Source organism: Rhinoraja longicauda, chromosome 10, assembly GCF_053455715.1.
Source record: "Rhinoraja longicauda isolate Sanriku21f chromosome 10, sRhiLon1.1, whole genome shotgun sequence".
Lineage (NCBI taxonomy): Eukaryota > Metazoa > Chordata > Chondrichthyes > Rajiformes > Arhynchobatidae > Rhinoraja > Rhinoraja longicauda.
In genome coordinates, this window is record NC_135962.1 from 41,747,064 (window position 1) to 41,763,909 (window position 16,846).

At 37.5% G+C, this 16,846-nt stretch overlaps 1 protein-coding gene across 4 annotated transcripts in view; it reads right to left on the bottom strand.

The window, feature by feature from the left end:
* Positions 1–16,846, bottom strand: part of rtn1a (reticulon 1a) — a 128,562-nt gene that overhangs the window by 83,602 nt on the left and 28,114 nt on the right. For 3 of the 4 annotated variants that reach the window (XM_078406745.1, XM_078406744.1, XM_078406746.1), the window contains exon 2: positions 1,408–1,446. The exons of the other annotated variant lie outside the window; for it this stretch is intronic. In XM_078406745.1, the coding sequence (XP_078262871.1) occupies positions 1,408–1,446 (39 nt within the window). The remainder of the gene's footprint in view (positions 1–1,407; positions 1,447–16,846) is intronic. 4 annotated transcript variants of the gene reach the window in all.

Sequence of the window (16,846 nt, forward strand, 5' to 3'; positions counted from 1 at the left end):
GCAAATGGAACTAGGTCATCTTGTTCATTATCAATGAATTGAGCCAATGGGCTTGTTTTATGTGCTGTATGATTCTATAACTATGACTGCCATTGTAGGAATGGTTGGATTAATGACAAAGTTAAAAAACGAAAGGTCATCGGGACACAAGAGACTACAGATGCTGGAATCTGGAACGCAAAATAAAATGCAGGCAGAATTGTGGAAAAACAAATCTGCAGGTTTTGATTTGCAAGATCCAGAGGACACAGGTTTAAGGTGAGAGGGGAAAGATGCATCCATGCTAGTCATGAGAGAGACTGTTGGTAGGCGAGTATTGGGAGTGTGGCGAATTACGTGGTGACTGAAGGTAGAAGTGCCGTTGTTAGGATATAGCATTCACTGATCTTACCCACCCAAAAAGAGACTGACTTTATATGCACATATATAATCATATCCAGGTTCTCAGCCCAGACTCTTTGCTTTGTACCAAATTCTGCTTACTGATCTTCTGTCTGGAGACCCTCAAGGTCTCTATGAATTCAGGATATATCTTCTCCACCACCTCAGCCAAGGTCTGTAGTTCCATGTATATAAACGGCGAAGCTGTTCTGTGTGGTCTGCTTCACAGTTTCATAAGTCAGCTTCCACTGTAGAACATCTGTCAGCATTTGCTCCAGTGATAAACCTTCACTTTAAGGTGCTACAGTTAAGCTTTAACTGATAAGGACACAAACTGCTGGAGTAGCTCAGTAGGTCAGACAGCATCTTTGGAGAACATGGATAGGTGACATTTTGGTTCAAGACCCTTTTTCCAAATCTCTCGACCCAAAACTTATGTTCTACAGAGATGCTCCTGACCTGCTGAGTTACTCCAGCACTGTGTCGTGATGAATTACCCAGCATCTGCAGTTCTTTGTTTCTGAGCCTTAACTGATGCTAGCCAGTCAAGGTTAGGGTCTCTGATGAAGCATCCAACTATTGAACAGCTTGATTAGCACCATCTCCACACCACAAATGGTTTCAGCAGGCAATCATATCTTGGTGCCCATGCAGTCTTGAGAGATTGCCGAAATTTAACTCCAGCAGATGCAGAATTCCACAAGATTTTCTAAGCTTTAGTTACCGGATTTAAACTGGCTCTCAAGCAAATTGATTCAATTTAGATGCTATCACCACATTAGCTAGTCTTGTTCCAGGCACATTGACACTGTTCAATACAGGTTATTACTCATTACAAAGATTTGAGAGAATTACTGATTTACACATGCATAATTTATATTTCTCAGAAAACTGGGCTCTTTGGAATTGTTGATCATTATCAAAGAAAATAAAGAAATGTAACATTTGTTTATTTCATTAATGTAAAAACACATAGTAAAACATTTACAAAACAGCATTCGTATTGTAGTGAAAATTAGTGCTTACCTTTGTCAGCTAGATTCTGATTCAGGAAAGGATGCCCAACTGAAAAAGGTGGAGATAGACAGTCAGCAAAACATTTCTATTTATTATTTGTGAAAAAATATTGAGTCTGGAATCCCTGCTGCTTAAATTTGTTTCCAAGTAGAATGCTTAACCTAGTTAAAGTGAAGATTACAACTGCATAAAATATCAAGTAGATCCAGGTTGTACCTTTTAGATGGTAAAAAAATGACCACTTTAAAACTTCACTGCAAATTCAAGGGTTGACAAACCACAAAAACATTTCCTACCATCCCAACAGTGAAGGATGCAGAAAACAGTCATTTTCCAGTTGGAAAAAATAAACTAAACATGTTCAGAAATTATGTAAACACAATGTGAATTATGTCTTTCCAGTTAAACTGCTACAAATTGCCAAACACGCTTTATAACCCTCATCAATATTACTAACAGGTTACTTAGACATGTTTCTGAACCGAAAGAAATCCAAAAAAATACTTGTAATGTGTTGTCAAACCATTTTTATCTGACAGACCAACAATCAAAGCCAGTGAATGTACTACATATAAATAACTAGTGTAAAAAAATTGTATAGTTTGTCAGGTTTAGTTTATCTTGCCAGACCCCCACTGATGATGGTCATAATACGCCAGGTCAGAAAACAATACTCCATCCAATTCAATTATTTTTCTTATGGGTATAAATACATCAACATAGCTAGGTTGCAGGATATGGGAAATAGGGAGAGAATGATATTAGCAGTGAAGATTTGGCAATATGATATGCCCAAAGGATTCAGGCTCATTAAATTGAAGCCTCTGACCTACATTTGCAATCAATTTCTGAATAATATTAGCCTAAACCTTTGGGAATCCAAGCCAAGACACAACCAGTAATGGTTATGTTTAAAAAGTACCCCAAGCAGAAGGTGCTTCACATAAATAAAAAAGTGACCAGAGTCTCACAAATGCCTTTGTAGCTTCTGTAGTCAGAAGACTAGCTAAACTGGAGTGAGCATTTAATCATTCATGTAACAGAGAAACTTTGAATTTCCATATTCTCTTGCAGACATGGTAACTTCATTATGTACCTCAACTTATTTTACAACATGTATGTTTGTAAAATTAGAAACTAGGAAAATTGGGTGGCACGAGTTATGGCAAAGGTTATTCAACTGCAACCTGGATTCCTAACTAATGTAAAGATTAATCTTTCATCATATTTAGCACATCCAAGATTATTTTGGGAAATTTTAATTTCATGGCTAGATTGAGCGCTTAATATAAATACCGACCATAATTTTAAAAAGCTAGCATTAAATTTGCATTTGTTATCTACAAAATGGGAATACGCCAATGATACTGGAGAGTATCACAGGACCTTACTCTTGCTGCACAATCATTGTAGGATAAAAATGATTCTGTTGTAATTATCTGTTAAATTTTATAATTATATATTTTATAATTTATAAGCTGACCACATTTTGTTAGTGTTACATTTCCCAAAATACAACAAAAAAAATCACCAAAACTTCCCTATTCGAACTTGCTTTAAAGATTATAGCACAGTTGTGGTACACGGTGAAGGAAAAACAGAACGTGGCTTGAAAGTGTTTTATGATTGCGGAATGAGAATATTCCACCATGAAAATGCTCATATTGGCAATGGTAACAATTCAGTGAATTGATAAAGTCAATTCAGTGCATTGATGACAAAATATTGCTTTTTCATAATGTTAATCAGAATTTTCATTCAAGATAATCTTTACTCTGTCCGAAGGTGCAGTTTCAAAACAAATTTAAGCTCGGGTAAAAGTTTCTGATAAGTATATCTTTATTATTGAACAATGAAGTGGAATTGGTTACTCATCGGAATAGCCAGTTGCTGCATTTAAATAGGTATTTATGAAGAAAAAAGAAAAAATTATATATTTTTTATTAGGAAAAGTAAATATCTTCAGAAAACAAACAATTAAAGATTGTATACACAGACCTGTAATAGTCCTGCCTTTTGCAGATATCTCAATAATTTCCAATTCAATGATGATTAATATTTTAAACAACCAGTTATTGAACTATAATGTTTTAACTCCAATATTCAAGTTCAGCCATAACTTAAATAAATCTATTAGCAAGTACTGTGTAAACCATGATATCGATTTGATAATTTGAGGGTTAGATGATATCCAGCTGGTGAGAAGATCAGAGTTGTAGCGCAAGCGTGAAGCTCTAGCCTTTCCAGCATTATAAATATTGCACTCTTGTCTACACCTTAGGTGCTCATATCAAATATTTATTTGCTAAAATTGACCAGAAACAAATAGATATTTTAAGCACTGTACATTAAACCACAATCATGAATGTATCAAAACTGTACAACACAATTTTTTTAAAACACTATTTTCTTTCGAAAATACTGCTAGAGACAACAGGAAATAGGGCATTTAAATTTTAGATTATTTTGCAATATATGAAGTGCATAAGAAACTCAGCGAATCAGGCAGCACCTGTGGAGGGAATGAATAAACAACATTTTGAATTGGAACCCTTCGACAGACCTTTTTTATAGTTAATATTTTGATTAGATAGCTTTAGTTTAGCTAGGCGAGCACATAGTCTAGGCTAGCACTTGAATTGTTTAGGTATAGAAGGCTCTATGCTGAGTGCTGGAAGATAGGATTTATGTAGATAGATGCCCACTGGTTGGCATGTTAGGCTGATTGACCTGTTTCCATGCTGTACAACTCTATGAACAATGGCCAAACAAAAATCACAAAAACACTAAATGCATCTTTGGCAGAAGCAGAACATTAGACCATGTAGCAGCGCTATCTGATTTTCTGTTTCCTTTTCAGTGGAGTCGATGCTATAATGTTAATTACTTGATCTTGGACAGACAGTGCAGAATTTCAAAGCTTGAACCAAAACTTCATACCGTTGTAAACAGCGAGGAGGACACCATGAAGTGAAGTATGTACATAAGTATTTGCAGGCGGGAGAACAAACTGAAAAGGCAACTAAAAAGGCAAAGAAAAGCTGTGCTTTTATGAATAGAAGCAAAATACAAGTTGAATAATGTTTTGCAAAACTTTTAGCCATAAAAAATTGATGCAGTTCAGATTATTTATGCATTGCACAGAGGGAGCATATGAAGGCCTCAAAAGATTCCACAAAAAGAGGCCTTTATGAAACTCACTAATGGAATGACGACCTACTACATTTCCAACAAGCACAGGTTAGGCTTGTATATTGTGTGCAGCATGTGAAATTAATCAAGAATCTATCCCAGCCTTGCTTGATGGGTCCTCTACCTTTACTTTACAATTTCAAATGTACAACCCATATCTGTACAAAAATCCATGCTTTCTAAGCAGCCATTTAATTAAAAATAAATTACTAAATTGATCTTTCAGGAAAGTGTTATCACCTTGTTTATTTTTAGTTAGGTCAAGTTATTATTCGCTCAATTTGCAGCGGGTAATCTAATCAGAAAGGAAAATGACCTAATTTGAATTCAAAAAGACTTGCTATAATATTTAAGTATGTTACAAGAGAAAATTTAAATAATTTATAGACAGGTTTGGAAGATCACTTTTTTTTGCATTCCGAATAGCATGACTAGGAAATTCACACATACCACATTGTTCGAGTGTAGAATATACTATTAAACATAGAATCAGTCATGCAGCATTCAAACAGGCCTTTTGGCCCAGCTAGTCCATGCCACCCATCAAAGCTAGCCCTGTACTTCCCTAAACCTTTCACATCCATGTTCCTGTCCAAATGCCTTTTAAATATTGTTAATGTACCTACCTCAACCACATTCTCTGGCATCTCTTTCCCTATAAACTCTGTGAATAAGTTGCCCTTTAGGTCTCTTTCAAATCTTTCCACTCTGATCTTTAACCGACGTGCTCTGGTTTTTGATTCCAAACCCCAGGGAAAAAGACTAAACATTCCCTTTTCTCTGCCCCTTCTTGATTTTATAAACTACTAATCATCACTCAGTCATCCATGCTCCAAGAAATAACGCCCTAACCTGCTCAACCTCTACCCACGAGTCCTGACAACATTCTCGTAAATTTTCATTGCACCCTTGCCTGATGGACAAAAACACTTAAATGATGCAAGCAATCTTTTTTTAAACAGTTAATCCTCAGGTAACATCAAATTTGTCAAGTTAACCCACCAAAAAAACAGTAGAGGCGACAACAATGACAAAATGTTTTTTAAAAAAGTAGGCTTTAAGTTCAATTATGTAACATGAACTGAGCAGAAAATAAAATCTGTCATGAATTGCCATCTATAGTTTACAATTTGCTCACAAAAAATAAAAGACAAAATCACACTCTAAGGTATCATGCACACAAACTAAAACACACTCCACCCATCACTGTGCAGTGCACATGATGCCTCTCTCGTCAAAATGCTTCATGTATTCAATTAAAACAGTGTGAATGAATCATGCACAGGAAATAATATTCGAGGAGCAGGAACAATATGCTGCTAACAGGATCATCATTTACCTGCAAGTTTAATGATGCCATGTGGAACAGCTGATTGGGTTCAACCACACACAATGCATTACTGCTGCATTTGGAGATTTTAGAATATTGCCGTGATGAAGTATTCTTTTTGTTTATGGAATAACTTAGTTCCATGTGAAAGACTGAACACCACTGGTTCCTCTAAGAACCACCAGCTACTGCCAATATGATTCACTGAACCCCCACGAGCAACACACTGGAGGAGGGGGTGATCTTTGACTAGAACCTCAATTGATCAGGAACATAAATTTTGTCAAATTCTTCTAATCAAAATGAAGGATTTAACATTTATCTGTGTAGCCATTTTGCATTTTCTTAACTTAAATGCATAAACAAAAACTGAAAATGCTGAGCAGAAAAGTAATAAAAAGACCATCAGCAAACTCATCAGGTCAGGCTGCATCTGTGTGAAGGAGAAACGGTCACCATTTTATATCTGTGGCCCTTCATTACAACATAAACAAGACACGGGGAAAAAGTTATAAAAGGAACAACATGGACATCAATCATCACGGTAGATTAGCAGCAAATTATAAATTGCAAAGATAAAGTTCGAGCCCAGATGCAAATTATAAATTGCAAAGATAAAGCTCGAGCCCAGAATTTTACCCTGATATTTGGCATTCCAAACATGAGTATTTTCCCTGTACAATATCATTTTTTCGAATGCACAGATTAGCAATTACTTTTAATTAATAACTATCAATCTGTCTTATTCTTCTTCTCGATTGATGTCATTCTTCTTCTGGTCTCCTGCAAAATGCAAGTCAAACAGAGTAAATTGATAATCTGCAAGTCAACGCAGATCATTATTGGTATATTGAAGAAAGATAAACTACAACTTTATTAAAAAATAGAGAATACTGCATTGTTTTGCTGTTAATGTTAAAATGGTGATGTATTCACTTGAACAGTTCCATGTACATTGAGTCTCAGATGCCCAGTGCAATTCCTGGGATGTTCAAAACTCAACTCAGTGGAATATTACAACCAATTTCATTCTTTAAAAAAAAGGAATTTTAATCGTGGTTTCAAAAACATCACAAATGTTTCACAACCAATGAAATGTAATGGACTAAATGCTGCTCCCAACTTACATAAAGAAAACTTTCGACAGTGAAAACTTTACCAGGTTTCAGATTCGAATTCAGCGTTCCAAGTCAAATAGTTATTGAAATAACATCTGACAAAGAATTTGAAACCTCACCCAATGTTTCATCCAAAACAAACAACTCTGCCAATGTAACAATCTCTTATATCTGCACCAACAGTCCAGATTTTGAATTAAACTTATACTTCCAACATCTAGATTTGCATACAAATAATACCTAAACTAGACCAATGAACTCTTATTGGCTAACAGTCCAGTTAAAAAGTTGATTTGCCTGAAATCAAGTAAGAGTTATTTAGATGTTAAGCTTTGACAAAAACTCAACTTAATAACCGTAATAAGCACTGACATTCTCAACATATTTATGGAGTTTGGTCACAAGGAGGAAATAAGTACAGAATATAATCATCATACAAAACAAGGCACGGTCTTCACAAAAAGGAGAAATGTGAAGCAGCTTAATCCTGCTACTTAAACTGTCACAAATTTATACAACAGTGAATTCTTCCCAAATGCCAGAAAATACACAAAACCTGAAGTCTTTCGAATACGCCTTGAATTTACAATATGGTAAGATCATTAATACTAATTGAAATGTCTTTCTAACTGCTCTTTTACTGAAAGCATTCAAATAATATAATTTGAGCAAGTTAATATTTCTGCTAAAATAGCATTGTGTAGAATTTTTAATTTATCTTTATCAATGACATAATTTAAAAGCCATTCAACGCCTAATTTGTTCTATTTAAATAATTGAGGTAAATACCCTTAAAACAAAACACATCACCAGTTGAAATGTAAAGATGACAAAACAGTTAAATAAATTTTTGCAGCTATTACTTTTATAGTGTTAAATCGACAATAAAATATTCATGAAGATCTCTTAGTTTAACAGAGCCACAAAAGCAAAAATGGAACTTGCAACAATCATATTAAATACAATTTTAAAACAATAAATAAACAATATAGTCACAAGTAATGATGGTAGGCAAAGGGATCAATGCTAATTTATCAACGTTGTTCAATCAAATATACCATAAATCATGAAACATCAATTTTCGTGATTTGAATCAAGCTTCCAGGAATTCCATTTTAGCTTATTCAAAGCATAACCAATGCATGCTGGTGGAACAACAATGTCCAGACTGACTCCACAGTAAAGATAACAAATCAGTATTTAGCGGTGTTAAAATAAACGGACTTATTTGCCAGATCATATTTTTCATATTTTCATATTTCATATACAGCGCGGAAACAGGCCTTTTCGGCCCACCAAGTCCGCACCGCCCAGCGATCCCTGCACATTAACACTATCCTACACACACTAGGGACAATTTTTTGACATTTACCCAGTCAATTAACCTACATACCTGTACGTCTTTGGAGTGTGGGAGGAAACCGAAGATCTCGGAGAAAACCCACGCAGGTCACGGGGAGAACGTACAAACTCCTTACAGTACAGCACCCGTAGTCAGGATCGAACCTGAGTCTCCGGCGCTGCATTCGCTGTAAGGCAGTAACTCTACCGCTGCGCCACCATGCCGCTCCATCTTCCCAATATTTATCCCAAGCTTACCATTGCAACAGATCCACAGCAGACACCATTTCCCTGGCCCTAAACTCATTTCTGGAACATCTAGACAACAAGGACTCCTACGTTAGACTCTTATTTATTGACTATAACTCTGCTTTTAACATCACAATCCCATCCAAACTCTTCTCCAAATTCCTGGACCACAGAATTAGCTCCCTCCTCTGTCACTAAATCCTCAATTTTCTAACCTATAATCAGCGAGGATAGGTGACAACACCTCTTCCACAATAACTCACAATATCGATGCCCTGCTCTCCGAGCACCTATAACGAAGCAAAACACAAAGTGCTGGAGTATCTCAGCAGGTCAGTCAGCAAAGGGGGGAATGGGCAGGTGAGATTTACCAAGATGTTACCTGGGCTTGCAAGCTTGAGTTATACGCTGGGACTTTTCTCTTTGGAGCGCAAGAGGCTGAGAGGTGGCTGTAAGGTAGCAATTCTATGCCACCCTTGTCCCAACCATTTACTTCCTTTCTTTGCTCTGTTTATCCTCTTCAGACATATTATCACACATCTCCAGACCAAATTCTATTAGCCATTTGTCTGCCCATCAGATCAGTTTTTGATTTTTTTTCCCTAAAGTTTGCACAGCAAACCTTTGTAAACTCTGAAAACTTCTGAAACATGGGTTCTACATTCAAGTCCAAATCACTGACAGATGTCATGGAATGCACAAGATCTGCACTTGGGCTTGGAGAAACTCACTGCTCGTAAATTTCTAATCATTTCTTTCTCTGCTTTCTTGCAGAGTGGCCTTGCGCTTCCTGTTCAGTAAACATCCCTGTAACGGCCAGTGCAAGGATTACAGGGATGACTACTTAGGCCAGAAATAAATACTGCAGTGATCCAAGTCTAATGTTCAGAGGATACTGTATTTTGACCCTTCAGAGATTCTTCATCATTAAAATGTATGATCAATTGTTTTGTTGTTTACCTACTGTTTTCTTACCCTGGAATGGCTACACAGTGGTCAAATGACCATACAGCATCTCTTCAGGGTCAGCAGTTAATAAGGATTTAGATTTGGCCTACAGCCAGGTTATATAACAAGTATGATTTCAATGATGCTTTAGAATCGCATTAAGTTGAAGAATCTTATTACATACTTAAAATAGGTTCCTGTTTGATAATCAGCACAAGGAGGATAGACATCATTTTGGATCACTGTCACATATATTTGTGATATTCCCCACCAGAATGCAATACTGGATTTGAATGCAATACAAGGTTGCAACTAAACTGTTGCTGTTTCATCATTTTGTTAAGTTGCTATTATTGAATGCTCAGCTGCATTAGGAAATAAACAGGATACCATTTAGTTAATCTTCGGTACCTTCCAAAGTACATCCTCAAAAATATTTCAGATACATAAACAATTAGCACCACTTTGTGGGCATTGTGATCAATTATTCATAAGTCATGGATATTTTCACCGAAGTAAAATTTCACCATCCAACATCATATAATGCATTTAGCATAAAAATGGCAGTCTCCAATAAATCCTGTTGAAATAATCAATTTGATGATGAATGCATCTCATCAGCACCATTTCAGATTAAAGGTGGCACAATTCACAGATATCTCTTGCTCCATTCGGAGGTTCCCATCTGATTTAAGATGACCACTATCTTCCAGGTGCAAAAGAAACCCTAGGTAGCATGGTCTAATGACTACTGTCCAGTGGCTTTGATATCCACCAATGTGAATTGTGTCTGGGAACTGTGCCACCTTTAATCTGGAATGGCGCTGATTATGTCACCTCTTCTTCCAAAGGGCAGAAAACACTGAAGCTTTGAAAGTGAGTATAATCAGATCTAGGAACAGCCCCTTCCCTGCTGTTATCAGACTACTGAACAGTCCTCCCATAAGGTATGGAGTAGTCCTTACCTAAATTATTTTATTGTGGACTTTCTCCTCTGTAACTGTGACATTATAATGCTATAACACTATTTTCTGCGCTCTAGTAATTTTGTCTTTGCACCACCTGTTGTACTGTTGATAAAACTTGCGTGTGGTATGATTTCGCTGGAGAAAACGCAAAAAGATTTTCATTGTATCTGAGTACATGTGACAATAATAAACAATACAATTATGCAGTCTATGTCACCCATTCCTTCGATCCAGAGTAGTGGTGTATATAATGGTATCTCTATCCAGAGATGCTGCCTGTCCCGCTGAGTTACTCCAGCATTTTGTGCCTATCCACGATTACGCAGCAGCAGCAGCTGGTGTTGCCTCTTCACAATTGGATGGATCCAAGTTTGGTCCAGTATTGTTTGTGTGGAGTTTAAAATTCTCTATGATCTTGTGGGTTTCCACAGGATATTCTAGTTTCTGTCCAATTCCTAAAAGGAGCTGGTAGATTAATTACCTCATGTAAATTATTCCTTAGGGCAAATAAGTGGCAAAAAGAATTAAAGGTAAGTTGATGAACAAAGGGAATAAGCTGCAGGGCTATAGGAGGAGGGAGAGGGGGAAATGGGACTGATAGGTGCAGGCATGGTCCTGATGGGCCAAATATGCAACCCATGTAATCAAAAGAGAAAGCAAACATAATGTCACCCTCAGTATAGGGGCAATTAAGGACAATCAGTGTCTGCATTTCCAGCAAGTAAATGGATAATACAGTTCACGTTTTTAATTTTTTACTTGGAACATAGAAAAATACAGCATATGAACAGGCTGGCCAATGATGTCTAGGAGTATATAATTTGACATAGAAAATTTCAGTTGTATATGTATAAAAATATAAAGTTTGAACAGAGGAAGGCCAAACAAAAAAACATGCTCAATCTTATTCTCACTCCAGGTCCACATCACTTCAAACAACCTGAGTGCTGGAGACAAAGAGCCCTGACGTCTGACATAATTGTTATTCCACCAAAAAAGGTGGTGGCAATTGTTAGGATGGAGGTGGGGATTTAATAAGTGCCAGGCTTATTGCAATGCTGCAATGCTGCAAGCCCAGGTTGTGTACTCCAGGTATATTATTTATTCCCTTTTACTTTGATTGCTCTATTTTACTTCAATATTGAATATGTTAAACGACGTTTTCCTGCAAAAGCTTTTAAGGAAAAATGCCAGCAGTGAAAATTCAATGGCATCTACAAAATGGAAACAAAACAAACTCCTCTTGGAGGTTTAGTTTGACAGCAGAGGTTAACAAGCTCTGCTGAAAATGTTATTTTATTTTTGCAATGCTGCAAGCCCAGGTTGTGTACTCCAGGTATATTATTTATTCTCTTTTACTTTGATTGCTCTATTTTACTTCAATATTGAATATGATACACATTGTTTTTCTCGCCCAAGAATTAATGTTGCCAGGCACTAGCTACTCTACACGAGTGAATCACTGATTTCATTTACAAACAAATTTTAGAAGTGTGTTTTTTAATTGTTAAGAAAAATGAACATATACAATTAATCCTTAAACTCTTAAAAGAGCAGGCTTTAGACAGTTTCCATTGAGTTCATTGTAAACTGTTAAATCAATTATCTGTTTTAGTGATTGAAATATGATTATTTCCAAATGCAAAGGACATGTACAAGATGTACTTTGGACTCCACGTTTAAATGTTCTTTGTAAAAAAAATATCAATTTGAAAAGTCTGATGCAACAGACTTTTTTTGGTTCGTTCAGATTTTTTTCCCTCAGTGTTCATCACAAATGAAAATGGGCAATGTTCCTTGGGAGTTCTTGTATCTCATTCGAACTGCTGATCTTCATGTGTGGCAAGCCGAGTTAACCATCTCTTCAACATTACCGAGCACCAGATTCAAACTCTTTTTTGCTCTAAACCAATAATAAACTCAATAACCAGTGACATTATTCCCCCAGTGAATGTCGTAGTAACTCAAGAGTATTTTGAGTGGACAGAATACATTAGCAATGCAATTAAAAATTATAGAAAATGTGAAACATCTGCCAGAGGGGAAACAGAGGACAAGAACCTCAGGAAATTTCTGGATATAGGAGACAGTAAATCACAAAATTTCCTTTTTTGAGCAACCTTAATACTGAAGCTTTATTTCCTGGAAGAGTTGTTTATCAAATCAAACTGTTAATTTTAGAAGACAAAGATTAGTTAAGTATTGCTAATGGGGACTCATCTCTGAACTGATTATTTTCTTGTCTTTACAAGATTGCATTTATGAGAAACCTTGACAATAGAATGGGAAGGAAACTAACACTTGCTGAGAACGCATTAATTAAACTGAATGAAGATGTTGTCCTAAATTAACATGGCTCTCAAATGAACCCCAGTAAAACAACAAGCAAAAATACATTCTATTCTTCATTGGTTAAAGTTTTATTTGTGCACTTAGACAATAGACAATAGGTGCAGGAATAGGCCATTTGGCCCTTCGAGCCAGCACCACCATTCAATGTGATCATGGCTGATCATTCTCAATCAGTACCTCGTTCCTGCCTTCTCCCCATACCCCCTGACTCTGCTATCCTTAAGTGCTCTATCTTAAGAGCACTTGCAGATTAAGAACTCATACAGTCTATTAGCTCCAAACCAGAAATGCATGTGGAATGATTTTAAACCAACACCCTCCTTGTTGAAATCAACATGTAATCTAACTATCAAAATAATCTAAACAAAAGATCACTGGCTCCACATTTCCCTGCTGGAAAATTCCACAGATTGAACTGGTGAATAACAAACGGTGCAAAATGGAGCAGTTTGGATAAAGGCTTGGATAGAATGGATGTTTCCACTGGTGGAAGAGTCTAGGACTAGAGGTCATAGCCTCAGAATTAAAGGACGTTCTTTTAGGAAGGAGATGAGGAGGAATTTCTTTAGTCAGAGGGTGGGGAATCTGTGGAATTACTTGCCACTGAAGGCTGTGGAGGCAAAGTCAGTGGATATATTTAAGGCAGAGGTAGATAGATTCTTGATTAGTCCGTGTATCAGAGGATATGGGGAGAATGCAGGAGAATGGGGTTAGGGGGGAGAGATAGATCAGCCATGATTGAATGGCAGAGTAGACTTGATGGACCGAATTGCCGAATTCTGATCCTATCACATGATTTTATGTAAAATTATTTCATGGCAAATAGTATGCTAAGGACTAGAATACCATACTCAATCATAATCACAATCATAATCGTACTATATTAGCCAATTATGTTTTGCAACATGAGGAATTTGATTTGCCATACAGTCATACCAATAAAGAGCAACAAGACACCCAAATAGATTTTTAACATGACCATCCACCACAGCTACCCCCACATTCTTCACTGTGATGGAAGGCAAAAAAAGTTCCATCTTCTTCCCTTCTTTGTTCTCCCGTGGTCTGGGCACTCGAACCTTCCGTTGTCGGGGCGATCTTGGCTCTCACAGCCGGAGGTTGAGCCCTCTGCATAGGGATGTTCAAACTTCTGCATCGGGGGGATCTCAGCTCCACCGCACTGGGCGTTCGGACCCAGGGACGGGGTTAGTCGAGCCTCTTTTGCGACTTTGGAGCTTCCCGACATCAGCCTCTACCAGAGAATGCGAGCTCCTCGATGGTAAAATCCGCAGGCCGCGGATCACAAGCTCTGATGGTAAGTCCATGGCCTCACGGTGGGGCTCAAAGACAGTCTCAATCAAGGCCGCCAGCTCCATGATGTTAGGCCGCAGAGCGACCGGAGATACGATCCGGAAAACAATTGCATCTCCGGCAAGGTAAGAGATTGAAAAAAAGATTCCTCCCACCCCCTCCCCCATAATATAAAACAAACCAGAGAACATTAACACATACTTTTAAAACACACTAAAAATAACAAAAAAAATGAAAATACAGACAGACCGTTGGTGAGGCTGCTAACTATACTTCACCTATTTGAAGTTTCTCACATGTAATACAAAGAAACTGCTGGCGGATCTCAGTTAGGCAGCATCTGTGGAAGGAAAATGACAGACCATGTTTAGGGTAAGACAATGTGCCCTGACTGGAAACGTCATCTGTCAATTTTCTTTTACAGATGCTGCCTAACCCGCCAAGTTTCTCCAGCAGTTTGTTTTCTGCTCCAGGTTCCAGCATCTGTAGTCTCTCTTGTTTCAAGTGTAATTTGGCTTTTAAATAGGATGGAACAAATGAAAGGATATGAAAATAAGGAAACTTAATGGGCAGTAAGTAGACGAAAGCTACATATTTTCTCCAAATTAATTACGAGACAAAGCTTCTTTCTTACACTACTTTTTACCTCACCCAACATTAGGATTAATTTTAAATAACCAGTAACACACCCAAATTCATCCCTGAGGAAATGGTGCAAAAGAATGTTGAACCCACATTGAGATAAGTTGAGTATAGATCCAACTTCCATACTCAGAATCATCCTCATGAATATTCTCTGAAATGCCTCTGATGATAATATTCCTGTCCTTAATTGAGGGGTATAAAACTGTACACAGTATTCAAGATGTGGTCTCAATTGTGCCTAGTACAATTATAGTAAGAATGCGAGAAGGAGGATCTGAAGAAAGGTCCCCAGCTCAGTGCCTCCAGCACTTTGTGTTTTACTCAAGATTCCAGCATCTGCAGTTCCTGGTACCTATGATCCCATTAGTCTTCCATTTTCTGCAGCACCCTTTTGATAGTATTCTCCATTAGATCGAGTGCACTTAAAGTAGCCGAATACACATGGCCTGCAAAGGTGGAGGTCATCGACACACCATCTGGCCAGGCTGACCCCTGCTACTCCTGAGTCCTCATTACTACTTGTGGACCAGCCACTTTGTAGATTGTCTGAGGCATTCAACTCCATTGCAACTGTGCAGATGCCATAAAAGGTCAATGCTGCCGCAGGGGGTATACGAGTGTAGGCAGGGGCCTCGAATGCCAAATGTGGGTCAAGTTTACCACAATCCAGCCCAATAAAGCTTATTGAACCCATTAAATTTGCTGCATCAAACAATCTTCTGGAAGAATAGAGCAGCATCTGAGGAGGGATATAGACAGTCAATGTTTTGGGTTGGGAACCTTCACTTGGACCGGGGTTAGGAATAAATTTGCCACTTATATTAACTACATATTTACTGAATTCTGTCAAACTAATACGTGTTTTTAGTGATCAAAGTAACTGTGGAATAACAAATCCAGACCTAGGACTGGGACTGGGCAATTAGAAGCCCAGAGACAAGATCTGAGGCCAGAGAACACAAAGATTCAGGATTTGGGGAGGGCAGTGGAAGGGAGTGATGGGCTGATTATTTCATTGCAGTGGGCTGATGAAACAAAACAATAGGACACTAGCAGGCAAGGTCTCATGGTTGCCTGGGTTCCAAAGCCTAATTAGACTTTCCCAGACAGAGCTGAATTTAAAATTAAGGATATAACTGAGATGCTTAGCCTAGTTTTACATTACCCACCCACCATTTGATTACCTCTTTGTCTCTTTTAAATGTGTCCCCGTGTTAAATTAAAAGAAAAAAGTGGGTTTTGCCAAGTTTAAAATGTTTTAACATTTTGCCATTGTGCCAGACTGTTTTCTGTTGGTTAAAGCTCCCCTATCTCTAGGGCTTTGGCTGTTATCTCCCACAGGATGCAATTCATCAGTCTATATTTCTCTAACAGGCTTATTTTAGCCTAACTTATCAAACATGTTCCTAATACTTTTCTTTCTGCTCTCTTCCACTGCAGGATTCTCCTCCAAAATGTTTCTGATCTTAGTATTCTTTTTAAAGATGTTCTTTGTTTTAAATAATCCAAATTGGTGATAATAATCAGGATCCAAAATACACTGCTTTGCATACTTGATGTTGCATTGATGAAATGCAAACAGCTTGTTATCTGTAAGGTCTACAGACTCTTGGATTGTGCTAAGTGGAACCTGAAATCCACACTCCCCTGAACTGAAAGTTCATTTTTGCCAAATCTTACTTGGAATTAAGCAGTGGGGCCAGGAGCAATGCTAGGACCTTGAACGACACAACTGATGCGTGGGTGGGTCAAAACAAGCTATCTATAAAACTCCTCTAGCAACCCTTGAAATATGGTAAAGCCAACCTCCACCTATGCCACCCGGCAAATGTCAAGTATTTTCAAACTTCTGAGTGCTTCTGACAGTCAGAAACAAAAAAGATTTCATTTAAAAGTTAAAAAAATGAATACCATTTGTAAACGTCACAAACTAATTTACTAATATCTGATACAATATCTAATTAAATTAAATAGCATTACATTTCTTTCTTGCT